This window comes from Schistocerca piceifrons, chromosome 4 (genome assembly GCF_021461385.2).
Source record: "Schistocerca piceifrons isolate TAMUIC-IGC-003096 chromosome 4, iqSchPice1.1, whole genome shotgun sequence".
In the NCBI taxonomy this organism is placed as follows: domain Eukaryota; kingdom Metazoa; phylum Arthropoda; class Insecta; order Orthoptera; family Acrididae; genus Schistocerca; species Schistocerca piceifrons.
Window position 1 is genome coordinate 381,392,210 of NC_060141.1, and position 20,403 is coordinate 381,412,612.

Sequence of the window (20,403 nt, forward strand, 5' to 3'; positions counted from 1 at the left end):
CCTCGACTGTTGGCAGCGCTTTAGAACTCGCGAGTGATTCCTTCCGCTGATTCCATGCGGCTTTTACAAATACCCATCATCAACAGTCGTCTTCTGCACGTGTAGAGGCTTGAAATGTCCGTGATGGATTTGTTAATGAGGTGATACCCAATGACTATTCTACGTTCGAAGACACTAAGCTCTCCTGACTAAACAGCCATGCATTTCCTGCTTCTTTACTGATGACACAATACTCTCTGCTTTTTCTGTACTGGTAATACGCCCCTCCAGACATCTAATGGTCGATTATACATCACACAGTGGTGTCAGGATATTTTTCATGACACAGTGTATCTCTGGATTCACGCGAACTGTCTCGCGCACATCCTCTGTTCGACTCTCATTCTGGTGTAGGAGTCCGTCGTACCTGTCACATGTTGTGTAGTTATTACAAAGCTTTACATTGTGCCTTGGAACTTCAACTACTCAAATTTCACTCGGGAAATTAGTACAGAGTGACATTTATTAAAACATTAATATTATGTTGGGTAGTATATTACCGAAACTCGTAACAAAACCTTCATACAGAACATTATACGATTAAGTTCTGGAGCACGAACAGTTTATGGGCAACAAGCCGTTACACGTAGACATTAAACTTCATGCTACTTCAACTCGACATATATTCGAAGTGCCGGCAGCTGTAGCCGAGCGGTTCTAGGGGCTCCAGTCCGGAACAGCGCTGCTGCTAAGGTCGCAGGTTCGAATCCTGCCTCGGGCATGGATGTGTGTGATGTCCTTAGGTTGTTAGATTTAATTAGTTCTAAGTCTAATGGACTGATGACCTCAGATGTTAAGTCCCATTGTGCTTAGAGCCATATATTCGAAAGCAATACCATGCGGACTCTGTAGCACTTATTTCCAAACGTATACGTTATCTCACATTTCATTGCGATGGTAACAACCTCGTAACACTAACAAGACATATTAGCTTCAAAACGAACCGAGCTCAGAATTATTCCAACTCAGATTTCAGTGTGAACCTTACATGGGCTCCCAGTCCCTCTAGTATGTCATCACATATCTATATTACAATTTCTACAGATTGCTATTTGCAGTCTTACTTCAAAAATTTCACTCAGTGCTAATAAGAGCCCACGGCCTTGCCGCAGAGATAAGGCCGGTGCACGCTAGACCCCCGAAGTTTAAAGCTGTCGGGCTTGGATAGCACTTTGATGGGTCACCGTCCGGGTCTGCCAAGCGCTGTTGGCAAGCGGTGTGCACTCAGCCCTTGTGAGGTCAATTGGGGAGCTATTTGACTGAGAAGTTGCGGTGAGTTGCCCAACCAGTTGTTCTGCTCGTGTGTCCGCAGGAGCACCAGATAACGTGCACCACTATCAAGTGCGCCCCGACGACGTGCGCAGCCCCGGTGCACCACGAAGGCGAGTGCTGCCCGACGTGCGCATAGCTCGCGGCGGAGGCGGCCGGCCGCGGCGGGCGTCGACGCCGGGACCGCAGATCGGCCGACGGCGGGTCCGCCCCCGACCCAGCCGCAGCGGCGCTCAAGAAGCGGCGCCGCCCCCGCAGGACCAGGCGCGCCGGCCGCCTCTAAAGCGACGCCCGGTCCACCTGTGACGTCACGCGTCTCTCTGCATCGAGGCGGGAACCTCTGGACTCCGCTGAGGAACGCCTCCCATACAAAAGCCGACTGCAGCCAAGAATGACAGCCTCACTGTGACGTCGAGGAAGTGTCGACAACGAATTCAGCGTTGCTACTCTCAGGCAGCTAACAACCTACTAGGCACCCTGTAGACCTTTCCCTCTCATCGTAAGTATAGTATTAGGGCAAATGGAGGGTCGGCCGCTGTAACATTTTGTGTCCTCGAAAGTAACCAAACATTTCGCTCAAAAGTCATCGTTCGTATGTACAAACTACACATACTTCTTTGAGGTTGTAAACGTTTTCCGGAGTATCATCATATCTTGATACAAAGTTCATTGCCGACGTACCGCTATCAGTTTTACTTGAACTTGCGTACTGCAGATAACAAGCTGGATGCCCCAAGGGGTTTCTAGCAATTTTCATTTCGTTAGGGGATTGGACGTTAGCTTTTTCCGTGAAACATTATTATAAATTACATAATTTAACAACATTTTTCATCACAATATTTCTTACATGTACCTCTGCAACATTTTACTGTCAGAAAACCACTAGGATAACACTTCAGAGATGTATCCTAAAAATGACTAATTTAAAAAAAGAAAATACCTTTCTTTGCTGAAGCAGTGGCAAACGGAACTGTTTTCTACCTAACGCATTAATTTCGGTTTCAAAGTCCTATTTTTAGTAAAAAATTATGTAATAATATTTCTTCCACAAGTTTTTAATGTTGCTGAACAAAATCAGTTTTGTTCTGTTATAGTCATTCCCTCAATTTATTACTCATTAGTCTTCTGTCAGCACCGTATGTAACTCTTTTTGCTTTCCGAATGGTCTCACACTGGTACAGAAAACTACTGATAAGCTCACTCAGTATTTCTTCCACACGTCTTTGTCTTAGGTACTTCATTACACATAAACATCATTGCACCCACTGTTAATCTACTTTCCTACATGCCTGCTTTCACTCAAAATTAGGCCACACCGAAGGTAGTGAAAATTCAACGTTTCAGACTCTCTAACTCACAAGAAATTTGTTTTTCCACATGGTTTATGAATCAAATACACCTGCCCGCGATTAACTGAAGACGTTCGTCATCTGCAGTAATTGCTTCACCATCGTTATGTTCATCATCGTACTGCATCAGAGTGGCGGTTACTAAACAGTGTGGATGAAAATTTTCAGCACTAGTGGACAACTGTGTCACGGTTTGTTTACCAAATACACTTTAGATTAATTTCTATATCTAAATCACAGTGTTACTCCAAGCGGTCCTCTGAATGCAAATGGTAAAGTCGGCTGCGATTCAAACAGACTATGTACTGTACAATTTCATGTACGTTTACAGCTCTTGCAACCGATACTGTATTATGGATCACCGTTGTTGTCGGCAGGGATGGCGTCGCCTTTTTGTATCCAGTGTGCGGCTCCTGTTGTCTGCTAGAATGAAGTAAATAGTGGCGTTCACAAATAATTGTACCCAGGGTCTCACATATGGGCCGAAGGCAGGTTATTCTCTGGGATCTGCCAATACACTAAACAGAAATAGCACAAAACAGAACTGTGAGCGCTCGTCGCCCAGTATACTTTTTATTGATTCTGAGTGTTTTTTGAAACTAATTGTTCTCTTTAAATGTTGTCTTTTAAGAAGAAAGTCTCTATCACACTAGGAAGATATATATATATATATATATATATATATATATATATATATAAAACATGAGATATATGCATGGTTTTTTCTTTTTAATCTACGGTAGCTTTTTTGTGTGTGCCAAAACTACTCGCTGCTTTCGAACGGTAGAGGGCGTGCCTAGTTTGTATTGGAGCCTGACACAGCCCTGTGGGGCTCGGCGTGGGCTCTCAAATGCTCTGGACACGCCATTTCTTGCGTCGGGTGGCCGCCCACAGTCGCATGTGGAGAGGAACCCCGATCGCTTTTTCTGAAGAAAGTAATTTAGTTGTACATGTACTTAGTTGACACTGAGATACTCTAAGAGTAGCGTTCACTCACAATTTTCAATTTTTTCTGCCCTAATTGGTAGGCTACATACGGTTAATCCACTTGATGTTACTGTGTCCTGTTTTAATATTGTTCTCAGTATTTATTTTTAGCGCTTCTCCCCGTCGCGATTTTCCATGTAATTTTTTCTATGTGAAATATTTTATATTCTTATGGTTAGTATTGTATTTACTGTTATTACGATAATTATTATTATTTGCGAATGTTGTTGAGTCTGCGAAGGTCTGTATCAGACCCCCTCAACAGAATCCACTGCCATGACCACGGATCAAAGTAGAGAATTGTTTTAAAATCTTTTACTTCGCCCTTTCCTTTCATTAATACTTCCACTCACACATTGTCCCACTTACTACTGTACTATGTGCATGTATCATTAAGTGGTTAGCAGTAACCACAATGTAAATTATGCTTACTGTTTGTGAAACAATAGTGATACGTGCAGAATGATGTAATTGATGTATATTTTATCTAGATGTAATACACAATTTGTTGGTTAAGCTAGTGATTAATGAATAAAGATATTTGAAATTGTTATTTCTGTGAATGAAGATTATTTGTAGCATATTAGGAGATACGTGACAAGTCAACGGATGCAAGGAACTTCGCGACAGAAAACTGACTCCAGAATCTCTTTTTCTTACGCAGTCGTTCCATTCGTGCAATATGACTGCAAAGCTCCTCTCTACTTTGAAGTTTGGTAAGTGTGACTCTCAAATTTTTTCTGGAAATAAAATGCCGAAAAGAGTTTCCTGAATCACACGTGTTATCAGTCTTCTCTCTGAGGCGAAATAAGTGCTTGATGGACGGAGACTAGGAAAGATATTTTTCGCAGCCTCTTTCCAGAAACCACACCAGCAATTACATGAACTGATTTAGGAAAACCACGGGAAACCTAAATTTGATAATCTCAGACTTGAATACCAATATTCTCAGTTATGCGTGCAGAATCTTCAGAGCCGCTTTCAGTCTAATATCTCGTTCGGAAAGCAGTCTCTGACAGTTTTGTGGCTTGTATACTTTTCCGACTGAGCATTGGCTACAGTGAGCAGACTTTGTTTGGGACCATGAACAGCTAGAATGCTTGTTTTGTGTCATTCAGAAGTTTTCATGTGATGTCATACGCTGTTTCAGATAACAGCTTGTTAAGAAGCTAAATTGCCATATTTAAAGATATATGTATGCTAAGTTGTGTGCCAGAAAGAATGTAACTTCCAGGTGCTGTCACATCAACACTTCATCATTATGCATCGTTTCTGGCTTATTTTTATGATAAGACATTGAGAAAGGATAGTCACTTTCTATGGATCTACAGACATGAAATGGCACTTTTTTTTATCCACGCTTGTTTACGATATTAGATGTAGACTACAAAACACAAAATCTGAGGCAAATTATTGCGAAATCATACGCTAGCACGCATCTAATATTGATACAACACCCGCTTGGTACACATACGTGAGACCAGACACTTGACAGGAAGAGAAGCATACGATTCTGTACTATATAAAGGTGAAATTAATAAACAGCCCTGATAAACTATCAGCATTTCTACCGGGAGTCAGAAAAGATTTATTTTGCTATTCCCACTCACAAGTGATCAGTAAGTACAGCAAAGTAAGTCTTATGATTTGAGTGTTCGTTTATTGCTGTGGTCTTGTAGAAGTATCAAAGTATTGTGGATGAAAATGTTAATGAAGTGTTTACTTGACGTAAAATACACAACACATGAGGAAAGAATGTTGTGGCAATAATTCGTAAGGTTTTGCCAAGCCATAATATAGCCAATATAAAAAATGCGCAGATTTAAGATGTAAATTAGATGCACAATGAAGTGAAACTGTATGCAATATCAGTTCCAACAAAAAATATGATACATGTCTGACTGAAAAGAAAATGTTTCAGTTAATAATCACCAAAACAAAATTTATGATGGAAACGCATGAAAATAAGGCAACATTCAGCAATGTCAATCCTCTCCAGATTAAAAGAAGTGATAATAAAATCAGGAAACGATACGAAGGCGCACTTTATTTTAAATGAAACAGATGTACCCGAATATACATCAAGGGATTTGTGTAATCACTAAAACGTAGTTGCAGAAAATCCTCGTACGGTTTCGTGATGTCCATGAACAGTCTGAGTTACTGACTGAACTCCTTCGAATTAGTGGCCAAAGACCCGAGTTTGGGTAATCCTCTTGCCTGTTGTTCTTGGCATAAACGTGACAATTTAAAGCTGTTGCTTGAACAAAGCTATAGTTATCTGACTGAGTGTCGCTCGTTTCCCGGACGTCATCAGTATTTTATTAACTATTCAGGCTGTCAATACTTAATATTCGCTGATTTTTCGCCTGCTTGGCTGTATGGAACGTGCATTCCTACCATGCAGCGCGTCCGGGTTCGATTCCGACTCGGGTTGGAGATTTTCTCCGCCCGTGGACTGGATATTGTGTTGTCCTCACCACAATCTCATCATCACCAAAGCGCAAGTCGCCCATTGTGGCGTCGCCTGAAATAAGACTTGCACCTGGCTGCCGAACTTTCCCGGACGGCCCTTCCCGGCCAGCAATGCCATACGTTCTTCTGCACTTGCATGGGACCTGTGGTACTAATCGAAGACACACTAACAGCTGCAAACCAGCAGTATCCCTTCATGCCTGATGTCTTCCCCGACGGCGATGCCACATTTCAGCAGTATAATTGTCCGAGTCTCGGAGACAGAACAGTGATACAGCGCTTTGATTAGCTATGTAGTGAACTCACGTTGATGTCTCGGTGACCATATTTGACTGAAGTAAATCCTATGGAACACATCTGTGTCGCTATTGGGAGCCATCATCGCGTACTCAAACAAGCTGCTCTCTATTTACGCGAATTACATTACCTGTGCGTAGACATCTAACGCCACATACCTCTACAAACAAACCAACAACCTGTTGGATCACTGACGTATTTAGTTCCAAAGACGGACAAACAGGCTATTAAGCAGGAGGTCGTAATGTTTTGGCTGAATAGTGTATGTCTCATATGTATTGCTACTTTAGCCATACCTGAAACGGGATATACTGAACGCCACTTTACTAGAGTTCATAAGGACTTCGAATCGCAAGCAGCTGTTGGTAGTTAGATGGGGAGGAAGAAACTTCCTCATGTCATGCATCAGAAGTAATGCTGAAACATGCAAAACCATTTGACGTTGGCACAGTTATTAAACAGTGCTTTCTGACAGGTACCGAGCCCTATTTTCCACATTTTAAAAACAAATCAGAACTAATATTAGCCGTCAGAGACATGCCTCTCTCAAGACCTAAATAACAAGAGATGTGGAAATAATGGCGGAAAATATAAAGATCAACTGATAACAGATTTTCAGTTCTGCTTATGTTCCTTATCACAATTAGACGAATCAGTAAGTGGAGTCGATTCACTTCATGTTACGATTTTTTGTAAGTGGATATTTTCGTATTTCAACGTAAAAGAAGACTTGCAGTTTTGACCTTCAGGCACTATACGAGGAGAAGAATTTTACTCCGCAGTCACATCCTTCATTTCTGAGTAGGATTTGCCAATTCAGACACTTACGTCTATTCCTACTGATGGAGCACCTTGCATGGTAGGCAAATACAGAGAATTTGTTACCGTGTATGTGGACGACGAAACTTTCCCGCCTTTCTTTTAGTATCATTGCAACTTGCATCAGCAAGTGCTTCGTGGGCATATTTCAAAAATTGCCCATAGAAGTACACGTATGTCACAAAAATAGCAAATTCAGTTAGATTACAGTCACTACACAGAAGAAAGTTTAGATTGCTATTAGAAGATTTGAACACCAGTATGGAGACCCACTGTTGCACACCGGCGTTAGATGGCTGATTAGAGGTAGGTTCTGAACAGTTTTAGAGAATTCTAAAAATCTTTTTTGTCCGAAAAACGGGAAGATTAGTGACAACTATATTATTCTACATCTACATCTACATTTATACTCCGCAAGCCACCCAACGGTGTGTGGCGGAGGGCACTTCACGTGCCACTGTCATTACCTCCCTTTCCTGTTCCAGTCGCGTATGGTTCGCGGGAAGAACGACTGTCTGAAAGCCTCCGTGCGCGCTCTAATCTCTCTGATTTTACATTCGTGATCTCCTCGGGAGGTATAAGTAGGGGGAAGCAATATATTCGATACCTCATCCAGAGACGCACCCTCTCGAAACCTGTCGAGCAAGCTACACCGCGATGCAGAGCGCCTCTCTTGCAGAGTCTGCCACTTGAGTTTGTTAAACATCTCCGTAACGCTATCACGGTTACCAAATAACCCTGTGAAGAAACGCGCCGCTCTTCTTTGGATCTTCTCTATTTCCTCCGTCAACCCGATCTGGTACGGATCCCACACTGATGAGCAATACTCAAGTATAGGTCGAACGAGTGTTTTGTAAGCCACCTCCTTTGTTGATGGACTACATTTTCTAAGGACTCTCCCAATGAATCTCAACCTGGTACCCGCCTTACCAACAATTAATTTTATATGATCATTCCACTTCAAATCGTTCCGCACGCATACTCCCAGATATTTTACAGAAGTAACTGCTAACAGTGTTTGTTCCGCTATCATATAATCATACAATAAAGGATCCTTCTTTCTATGTATTCGCAATACATTACATTTGTCTATGTTAAGGGTCAGTTGCCACTCCCTGCACCAAGTGCCTATCCGCTGCAGATCTTCCTGCATTTCGCTACAATTTTCTAATGCTGCAACTTCTCTCTATACTACAGCATCATCCGCGAAAAGCCGCATGGAACTTCCGACACTATCTACTAGGTCATTTATATATATTGTGAAAAGCAATGGTCCCATAACACTCCCCTGTGGCACACCAGAGGTTACTTTTACGTCTGTAGACGTCTCTCCATTGATAACAACATGCTGTGTTCTGTTTGCTAAAAACTCTTCAATCCAGCCACACAGCTGGTCTGATATTCCGTAGGCTCTTACTTTGTTTATCAGGCGACAGTGCGGAACTGTATCGAACGCTTTCCGGAAGTCAAGAAAAATAGCATCTATCTGGGAGCCTGTATCTAATATTTTCTGGGTCTCGTGAGCAAATAAAGCGAGTTTGGTCTCACACGATCGCTGTTTCCGGAATCCATGATGATTCCTACATAGTAGATTCTGGGTTTCCAAAAACGACATGATACTCGAGCAAAACACGTGTTCTAAAATTCTACAACAGATCGACGTCAGAGATATAGGTCTATAGTTTTGCGCATCTGCTCGACGACCCTTCTTGAAGACTGGGACTACCCGTGCTCTTTTCCAATCATTTGGAACCTTCCGTTCCTCTAGAGACTTGCGGTACACGGCTGTTAGAAGGGGGGCAAGTTCTTTCGCGTACTCTGTGTAGAATCGAATTGGTATCCCGTCAGGTCCAGTGGACTATCCTCTGTTGAGTGATTCCATTTGCTTTTCTATTCCTTGGACACTTATTTCGATGTCACCCATTTTTTCGTTTGTGCGAGGATTTAGAGAAGGAACTGCAGTGCGGTCTTCCTCTGTGAAACAGCTTTGTAAAAAGGTGTTTAGTATTTCAGCTTTACGCGTGTCATCCTCTGTTTCAATGCCATCATCATCTCGGAGTGTCTGGATATGCTGTTTCGAGCCACTTACTGATTTAACGTAAGACCAGAACTTCCGAGGATTTTCTGTCAAGTCGGTACATAGAATTTTACTTTCGAATTCACTGAACGCTTGACACATAGCCCTCCTTACGCTAACTTTGACATCGTTTAGCTTCTGTTTGTCTGAGAGGTTTTGGCTGCGTTTAAACTTGGAGTGAAGCTCTCTTTGCTTTCGCAGTAGTTTCCTAACTTTATGTTGTACCACGGTGGGTTTTTCCCATCCCTCACAGTTTTACTCGGCACGTACCTGTCTAAAACGCATTTTACGATTGCCTTGAACTTTTTCCATAAACACTCAACATTGTCAGTGTCGGAACAGAAATTTTCGTTTTGATCTGTTAGGCAGTCTGAAATCTGCCTTTTATTACTCTTGCTAAACAGATAAACCTTCCTCCCTTTTTTTATATTCCTATTAACTTCCATATTCAGGGATGCTGCAACGCCCTTATGATCACTGATTCCCTGCTCTGCACATACAGAGTCGAAAAGTTCGGGTCTGTTTGTTATCAGTAGGTCCAAGGATGTTATCTCCACGAGTCGGTTCTCTGTTCAATTGCTCGAGGTAATTTTCGGATAGTGGACTCAGTATAATGTCACTCGATGCTCTCTCCCTACCACCCGTCCTAAACATCTGTCCCAGTCTATATCTGGTAAATTGAAATCTCCACCTAAGACTATAACATGCTGAGAAAATTTATGTGAAACGTATTCCAAATTTTCTCTCAGTTGTTCTGCCACTAATGCTGCTGAGTCGGGAGGTCGGTAAAAGGAGCCAATTATTAACCTAGCTAGGTTGTTGAGTGTAACCTCCACCCATAATAATCCACAGGAACTATCTATTTCTACTTCACTACAGGATGAACTACTATTAACAGCGACGAACACTCCACCACCGGTTGCATGCAATCTATCCTTTCTAAACACCGTCTGTACCTTTGTTAAAATTTCAGCAGAATTTATCTCTGGCTTCAGCCAGCTTTCTGTACCTATAACGATTTCAGCTTCGATGCTTTCTTTCTATCAGCGCTTGAAGTTCCGGTACCTTACCAACGCAGCTTCGACAGTTTAGAATTACAATGCCGATTGCTGCTTGGTCCCCGCATGTCCTGACTTTGCCTCGCACCCGTTGAGGCTGTTGCCCTTTCTGTACTTGCCCAACCTAAAAAACCGCCCAGCCCACGCCACACAACCCCTGCTACCCGTGTAGCCGCTTGTTGCGTGTAGTGGACTCCTGACCTATCCAGCGGAACCCGAAACCCCACTACCCTACGGCGCAAGTCGAGGAATCTGCAGCCCACACGGTCGCAGAACCGTCTCATCCTCTGATTCAGACCCTCCACTCGGCTCTGTGCCAAAGGTCCGCAGTCAGTCCTGTCGACGATGCTGCAGATGGTGAGCTCTGCTTTCATCCCGCTAGCGATACTGGCAGTCTTCACCAAATCAGATAGCCGCCGGAAGCCAGAGAGGATTTTCTCCGATCCATAGCGACACACATCATTGGTGCCGACATGAGCGACCACCTGCAGATGGGTGCACCCTGTACCCTTCATGGCATCCGGGAGGACCCTTTCCACATCTGGAATGACTCCCCCCGGTATGCACACGGAGTGCACATTGGTTTCTCTTATAGTGAGACTCTATTATGATAAAAAAGAATTAGGTTAAATATACTTCAATTCTTTCAATTTGAGCTCGTTGCTGCAACTGATATTTGTAACTGATGTGACAGTTAAACTAAATGAGTTAAACAAAGAACATCAAGGGCAAAAACCAAATCGTCATGACTCTCAAGTCTTCTTTGAAGTGTTTCATGCAGAAACTTGACCTTTGAGTGACACAGTTACAGAAATTAAATGTGGAACAGTTGCCTCAAAGACGGTCAGAATTGTTGAATCAACAAACACCACTGAATCAAGAAACTGCAAAGAAGAATACGACCAACCTGCCAGGGCTAGAGACAGAGCTTGATATCCGATTTCCAGATTTGAAGGCAGTGGAACCTGTTCTATCTTTCATAGCGCTACCTTTCCAAAAAGTGGAAATGAGTACTCTCTTCTCTTATAGTGAGACTCTAGTATGATAAAAAAATGTAGGTTAAATATATTTCAATTCTTTCAATTTAAATCTGTGTTTCGTACTAGAATGCCGTATTCCCAGTTTGGCACAGCTTTGCCACCGGAGACACGAAATCGGTCGAAGACGTCCGTCTTCTGGTCGGCTCCTGATCGTTGTCAGAAGGAGGCTAGTTTTTGATTACGCAAAGACTTCTATTACTTGGAAAAGAACAACGCGGATTTCTTTACGTAATCAGTATGAATTTTATAATTACCTAAGGGACCTTTAACAATGAACAGTAAAAAAAATGCATTTGCAAATGAAATCATTAATAAATGGGGCATCTATGAGTTGTATAGAAGACAAGGGGCGGCCTTCTGTACACGACCAGGATGCCGCAGTATTCTCTGCTGTAGTAAAGGCTGTTTGACATTTATAAAAATAATATGGCATTGAGGTTAAAAAACTATATGGGAAAAGAACAGGATAAGAAATCTGGTAAACACTAAATATATTCAAACAATTCTCACTAGCAAATTAGGGCTTATTTATAAACAATATAACTTACATAAGTACTTTTCTTACTGTATGGTGCGATCAGATTTCAGCCTGCCCTGTGCTGTCTCCGTGGTTTACGTTTTTGTCACAAATTACAGTCATTACTTTTCTCCTTCGTTAAAGACAATTCATGCACTGTCCAACACCTTCATAACAATAACTTGCCGATTTACAGTTTCGAACATAAATTACTTGAATTTTATTAATTAATAATGTTGTCTGCACGCTGGCAAGACTGCTCACTTTTCTAGCTTAAAGTCGACCTTCTTTTACGTTTTCACATTACAAGCAGAAGTATATTAAAATCTGAAGACCTACAAAAGTTTGTTACTGTCATCTTTTATTTAGATCGAAGCGGAACGTCATTTCAGCTTCTGTTAAAAAGTCTCTTTGTCTGCGCAATCGATGTATTAGCGTCCGCACTAGATGCGCATCTTTACAGTTATGTAAATTATATAAAACAAATGTCTTTCAATGAATATGTCTCATCTCATTAGTTGATCATTTAATATACAGATAGGTGAATGCCTTTCCAAGGGTACTCAAAGCTTTCATACGACGGAAATACCAATACTATTACATCGCTTCCCGCGTGAGGAGTAATGAGTCTGAATGATCGTTACGACTCACGCGCAGTCGCCATATTATTGGATTCACGTACTTAGTGAATGAAGTACTTAAGGATCTCTCCTTGTAGGGAGCAAAACAAACATAACATAATGCACATTGAATTATATACGTTTCACACTAAGTCGTCAAAGCTACTCACAGTCTTGGTTGTGACATGATGCCATCATAAGTGTTCAAGGATTTAACATAGGTTCCTTTTTGCGTGTTCTCAAGAATTACTCTCATTCAGTCAATTGAAACATTGAAATACTAACATAGATACAAGTACAAATTAAATACACATACAGATACATATATACATAAATATTGACAAGACGAAAAAAATTCTATTACAGTATTGGTGCATTTCCGCCGATAGTGAACAGAACATAAAACTTTTATCAGTCTTTCTCGTAGCGACATCACTCTTCACTTTGTAGTTGGGAGTATTTCCCATGAACACGGATGATTTTCACAGGGGAATTCTTTCATCACCTTTCACTTTTCACTGCACTAAAACTGGGGATCACCTTTTCACATTCTGGTGGAAAACACTGGGAATTTCACTATGTGAAGGGGGAAGTGATATTTCTTGACTCGACGATCCATCGGGTCATGTCGAGAATCAGGAAAGTTGCTGACTGGTTCAATGACGAATGAGTCAGTTTGGTGGCTGTCTTAATCTCATTCCAATTCATGATTCAGCACATGAAAATACAGAAAAAAAATCTGTATTAGGACTTGCTCATTAACTAGCATCTTAATCTAAGGGAATATAGAGTAAGAATTTAAGACAATAAACATTACTACATAGACTATGTACATATACATTGTATATTATTCATATTTTGTGTCCAGGTTTTATATTCTTTCGTTAGCAAATATTAGCAAAACACGTTTCGTCTCGTACAGGTCTTTCTTAAGCAATGTATTTAGCAATATTGCCGTACCAATTGTCATAGTTAGAGAAAAGTCATCATTATCGTCCTTTTAATGTAAATGTAGTAAAATCGTGCGTAGTTTATCAACGTTTTATTATTTTCATGTCCATTTTCATCTCAAATCTAGAGCACGCTCGCGCCCGATATGGAGAGGAATGCTTATTGTTGAGTACGGGCCGGCGAGCAGTCATTGAATGTTGCCACAGTGCTTCACAGTCACGTGATAGCGAACTGGCGGTTTAACAGCGTTGGCTGTCCGCGTCCTGCACGTGGCAGATAGTTCAGTGGCTACCAATCGTTTTATAACTTGTGCATTTTGTTGAATCATGGGTACTGGAGCAGCTCGTCAAGGTAACATGGTCAACCCGGACGGTAAATTGACTGCACCAGCGACGAAGAACAGTCATCGATGAAAATGACTACTGTCATCTATTGCAGTGAGCTTGTCTATCCTTTGACTGATAGTCACTGTATCGTCGTTACAACGTGAGAATACTTGTAATGCTACTTCACACGCGGAACATCACTCGTGTCCATAAGTTTATTACAGCTTTGATTTACACAAGAGATAACTAGTTTTTCGCCTCCATACATGTGTCAAATTACGATTTTACACACGTATCCATCATTTTGTCACTGAGTCACACGCATCAATCCATACGTGCCCATTTAGGTGTCTTTATACTACAGAGTAGTACAGGTAATGCTAAAATTACTTATCATGAAAGGATCATTTACAAAATATACATAGTTTTTTTTATTACTGTCCAAGACCTAACGAAAAACGTGTTTGCTATTCTGAATGGTGCTTCTGAAGCACATTAGATTTTATATGTAATTTAAATCTGATTCTTTTCCTTTTCTTATTGTTTGATAACAGCCTTCTTTTTAGTTTGCTCATTTACTCGTTTACATCAATAATCAGTAAAATATACCCTCTTTGGCGTGCCGAACAGTTCACGTTCAAAACTTCATCTAACAGAAATCGGGAAAATTAATCATATTTCCTAGGATGCTTTTGCTCACAGCAAATCAGATTTTCATCACGTTCCGATAAGTAACTGCACATACGCATTAACCAACGAGCCACGATCGTCAATACACACAATATGCACACGTCAAGTCTCTTGAACCAACTTCCAAATTTCTTCCCCTACCGGGTAAGGTAGGAAGGTAAGGATACTAAAGAAGAAAACTACAATAGGATAGTGCAAGGAAATGAAAGATACGAAGATAGATAATAGGTGAAATAATCAGTTGAGCAAATTCATTCTTCGGCTCCACCGTTTCTAGTGTCATCCACGCGGCATAACTTGACTTCAGTATTAAAATGTCGCACAAATCCGCTTCCAAAGCATCTTCAAATATATCTCAAAATCACGGCATGCGGACATAGCAGAAGAATATAAGCAGATTATCTCAGTCCTCAACTAGGTATCTTAACATCGAAGGTTTCTGTATAATACTCGTGACATAGGAATAGTCTCTCTAAGTTTCTCCAATACAGGACCTAATTATCATTATAAATGCATATTTCTTAACTGGTTGACTCATAGTAATAAATAAATTAAAGTTGCTCTCCAGTTGCGAGTACCATTATTCATTTCTTTGTACACTAACTATATGTTGCTGCTTATACTCGGTGTAATCTACAGATTACAATGTATCAGTTTTGCATCGTACATGGTTCTAGCGACTTAAAATATCAATCCTTTGAAAGCTTAACTTAGGTTAATACTTCACATATACGGACATTCTGGTCTGAATGAGGGATTTAAAGAAAACCTTTAGTACTTGGTAAAAAAAAGGAGATTTGCCGTATCTTAAAACTAAAGCAGCAGGTGGCACTTTGGCACATCCCTTACTCAATTCAACGACTGCAGTCTTCTATTGCTCAAGAAACTTAAAACTACCTTAAAACTAAAGCAAATCTTATTTTCCATATACGTAGAGTACCTTCTTCAATCACTTCATATCTTTCAAGCTCCATCATTACTTTGTGTCCACCTCACTCAAATTATTACGTCACCTGCAGAATACATGTACATGCTGTTGACTCACATACTTTCTAAACAGATCACACTCTTGTTTCAAGTTGCAGCTTAACATAATACATGATATTTTTTTAATGTTTGTCATGGTACTTCTTTAGGTCTACATGGTGGTAAAGTCCTTTTATTCGTCCACTAACTGGATCTGCCAACACGTAACAACCAATATGTGGCTTCCTGACTATAACAAACGGTCCTTCGTATAGGTGTTGCCACTTACGATTTTTACGTAAGATGACAGATGGTTTGAAGTGTGTCCTCAGAAGAATACGCTCGTTCTAGCGGAAGATGGCGACAACTTCACCTGCCAATAGCTACTTCGAAGGTCGATGGAGGTTAGAAATTTGATACCATAAAACCTTTGCAGTTGCTCCTCCAATGCTTCCGGTCGGGTACACACAGGAACAATAATTTTGTTGATGTTCCTAGCGTCTAGAACAAGCCTAACACTTCCGTCCTGTTTAAATATAGACAATAATGGGCTCGAATATGGAGAGTCAGAGGGCTCAATTATTTTCCAGTTTAACATTTTGCGGATTTCCTGTCGTACTGCTTCCTTGCGGGATTGTGGAACTGCATAGGTGGTTTTACAGTAGGTGCTGTGGGGCTTAACCTTCATGTCGAATACATAGTTGGCTATGATTCCCGGTTTTTTAGAAAACACATTGATAAATTGTGTCAACAGGTTGTATAGTTCCTTTCTTTGTCGGTCACCTAATCCTTCAGATTCATTAGCCTTCGTCAGTAATTCTTCATGTGTCGGTAATAAGTCAAATTCTTCGTCCGCATCTCCTGACTCGTCTAAATAATTAAAATGTTGCTGTCGAGATGTGAGCTTGCGGAGCTTTACTTTATGTTCTTGACTGGACAGCTTAACTTTGGTCGTCATAAGTCGTATCACTATACTCTTATCACTGCATCTGAGAGTACATGTACCTTCATAAAAATCTATGATGACACGATTCTTACGTAGAAACTCCATTCCTAGGAGGCAAGGTACTGACAGATTTTTAACAACTAGAAAAGTACATGGTACGGTGTCTGATGCAAATCTCACTGGTACATGAATTTGTAGCGTCACCTTTTGAACTAGAGAGCCTACAGCTCCGGATACGGTACACCCTTGTACTGGCAATGACAGAACTTTTGCTACAGAACACACTTTCTTATATACACGTAAAGACAAAACATTGAAATTGGCACCAGTATCTATTATAGCGATAATTGGTACATCATGAATATGAATCATAGTGGATGCCTGAACCTGGTTTTCCCATAAATCCTCACTATTCAAAACGTCATTCTCCTTCAGCAAGTCATCTCGTAAGTCATAGTCATTGTCATATCGTATAATATTGATTTGCCCTCTAATGAAATCGCCCCCAACATGTTCAGCAGCTTCCCCATGGAGGCAAGAAAAAGAAGCTGCTTTCAATTTTCCGCATGTTCATTAGATTGAATTTCGCTCACAATTACTTTTGAAGTACCGGGCGGTACGCTCGGTACGAAGTTTGCTTCCGTATTCCACCTAAGTTGCGAGCTATTTGCCGGAATTTCAGTCGAGATGATGTGTGTTGGCGGGTTTGCTCGGGCATAATAGATGCGAGAATTTTGAGGTTCATGATTTTGACTTTGATAGTTAGTAAAAGGTGGAGGACTATTCCTAAAATTTGGAGCATACCGTTGTTTGTATTGCTTGGAAGGATCTGGAGCATTTCTCCCTTGAGAACAGTGCTGGAATCTAGGCTGGTTACCATATTGCTGTTGACTGTTGGTATTAAAAAAATGGTTCAAATGGCTCTGAGCACTATGGGACTCTACTTCTGAGGTCATTAGTCCCCTAGAACATAGAACTAGTTAAACCTAACTAACCTAAGGACATCACACACATCCATGCCCGAGGCAGGATTCGAACCTGCGACCGTAGCGGTCTCGCGGTTCCAGACTGCAGCGCCTAGAACCGCACGGCCACTTCGGCCTGCTGTTGGTATTGATCCAACGTCCTTTTCCATTGAAATTATTATTATTTTGGCGATCGTTATTGTAGTGACAGCGATCATTGTAATTAACTGGTGAATTGCTGCATTGCTGTTGTGTTGTCTGGTATATGGGGTAGTACCTGTTTCGATCCTGGATTTTATGTTTCTGCTTCACGTTACGGCGATAGTAGTTGTTATTATCACACGGAACGTCGTGGCCTTTACTGTTGTTGGGTTGGTATGACATACCTGAGTCTGCGCCTACACCGTGCGGCTGTCTAGTGTGCAGGCCAAGATTACAATTACTCCGCGCACTAGCACGCACGTCTTCTTGAATCATGTCAAGGTTGTCAAGTACTGACAGAAAAGCCTCCGTGTCTTCGTCACTGACATTTACTAACTTCTCCCTGATTGATACCGGTAGCTTTGTCTTAAGGATCATAATTACGTCGTTCGTGGAAATGGGCGTGTCCCAATATTGTATTTTTCGCAGGTATTTCTCGAAGTACCTACGGACACCAGCACTTCTCGTGCTAAACGGTTCAGCATTATATACTTCCTTTCTAAGGCGTTGTTGTATACCTGAACTCCAGAATTTGTTCAGAAATTGCTTTTCGAAGTCAGCATAATTATTACATCTGTCAATTACTTCTGTTCCCCAGACATAACGCTCTCCTTGAATGTAACCTACTATAAAGCGCATACGTTGCTTGTCATCCCAGCTCTCAGGAAAAACACCATTAAATGACTTCAGAAAAACCATTGGGTGGATGTTGCGTTTCTCTGGCAGAAAAGACTGGAACACGCGGTGCTTGAGAACGCTTTCTTCTTTCATGAGCTCGACAAGAGTTACTTGATCATTCTGGTTGCGTACTAACGGATTCTTACTGCTGTGACCACGTACAAGTGGAGAGAATTTTACATGAGACACGGGATTATTATTGTATCCATGTTCTGAAGAAAGCAAGTGAGAGTACTCACTTCTATTGTCATTAGGAAAATCATTGACTTGTTGTTTCAACTGCTCGATTTCCTCAGTGAGGTGTCGTTTCCACTCGGGAAGATCTCGGTGAAAAACTCTACGAATCTCTCCTAATTCAGTGAGAATCGTATCTCCTGATGTACCTGGAGCATCTAAAACTTCAACTGTGGCTGACTTAACGGCTTCTTTTAAGTCGTGTTGAACCCTGTTTTCTATGTACTGTTCCTTAGTCTCGACCCATTCTACAAATTCTTTTCCTATCGCGCAACGTACGTTTGCAGCATCATTCACCTTCTTTTCAATGTTAATTTCGGATAGCGCCTGTGTCAGGTCATTGACCTGGCCTTGCAGAGTGACGACATTGTCTGCAAGCTTGTTTACTTTTGCTCCGACCTCAACGGACTTTTTTGAAACTTCTGTTGTAACTGCCTGGCAACTTTCGATTTGTACCTTAATGTCTTTGTGCACGTTACTTACTGTGCTCTCACATGCATCTACCTTCTGCAGAATACTTTCTATCCTTTCATTAACTTTAGTACTTAATTCCGCGATATATTCCACCGTGACTGTCCTTATTCTTGCCTCTAAGTTGGCATCAATATTATCTAACCTATTTTTCATTGTACCAATCATGGTATTCAGTTCAAACCATTTTCGCTCTGTCTCCCGTTCCTTTTCCCTTTCTTTTTGTTCCCTTTCTTTTCTATCTCGTTGTTTTTGTAATTTATAAGCTTCCCTTTCCCGGTTATCCTGTTCTCTGTCACGTTGTTCTTGTAATTTATAACTCCCCGTTCCAGTTTCTCCTGTTCTCTTTCTCGAAAAAAAATTCTCATCATTTCAACCATCAAATTTTCTCCCGCTTGCTGTGACGATGATTGCTGTGACGATACGTCACGCACACCATCATCGTCAGCCGTTCTCTCCATTCGAGAATCGGGTCTGCCTGCTCCCGTTCGCGAACGTAGTGGGTATGACTTGACAACAGTGTCATCACCGTCATCCACACTGTTTGTCGGCTTTCCTTTGTCATCTGCCATGTTTATTTTCAAGTTTGTGACGTAACTGCTCGAAGAAATATTTCGCGGCACGCCGATCGTCAACTCTCAGATGCGCGCGCTGATAGTCAAACGTCACACCGCGGTAGGTGACAATTGCAGAGCTATACCGGGTAGAAGACAAGATGGCACCCAACTTTGAAAATAAGTGACAAACACCTACTAGACACTGAATCCTGCTATTATGGAATCCATCTTGTGTTCTTAACCGTAGCAACAATGAAGATGCTGATAATGCTAACAAATAAACTTTGCGTGGAGAGATGATCAGAAATGAATTCTAACTACGTAAATAAGCAACTCTGCAAGGAAATAACAGCGATAGGATAAAATGAAGCCGTAAGGAAAGAAATTCCGGAAATCAGTTTTTTTTATACAAGACGCGAGATTTTATGCGTAAACCGTACTTACATCAGTTGTTTTGCGCACTGCTGTTACTTTTCGAATTTTTTTAATACTTCCACGGTTTCGTTCAGTACTTCCTTTACGGCTTCCCGATGTCCACCGGATGATGTCATGAAACAATAACAGAACAGATTAAAAATTTTTTATCAGGTTCCTGTTCGGGCGCCACATCTAGTATGATAAAAAAATTTAGGTTAAATGTATTTCAGTTCTTTCAATTTAAATCTGTGTTTCGTACTAGAATGTCGTGTTCCCAGTTTGACACAGCTTTGCCACAGGAGACACGAAATCGGTCGAAGACCTCCGTCTCCTGGTCGGCTCCTGATCGTTGTCAGAAGGAGGCTAGTTTTTGATTACGCAAAGACTTCTATTACTTGGAAAAGAACAACCCGGATATATTTACGTAATCAGTACGAATTTTATAATTACCTAA

The 20,403-nt window shown here is 41.2% G+C and overlaps 1 protein-coding gene across 1 annotated transcript in view; it reads left to right on the forward strand.

Annotated features, from left to right (window-relative positions):
• Nucleotides 1-4,197, forward strand: part of LOC124794669 (peroxidasin) — a 197,827-nt gene extending 193,630 nt beyond the window's left edge. The window contains exon 22 of the mRNA XM_047258204.1: nucleotides 1,352-4,197. Within this exon, the coding sequence (XP_047114160.1) occupies nucleotides 1,352-1,447 (96 nt within the window). The 3' untranslated portion in view covers nucleotides 1,448-4,197. The remainder of the gene's footprint in view (nucleotides 1-1,351) is intronic.
• The last annotated feature ends 16,206 nt before the right edge of the window (nucleotides 4,198-20,403 follow it).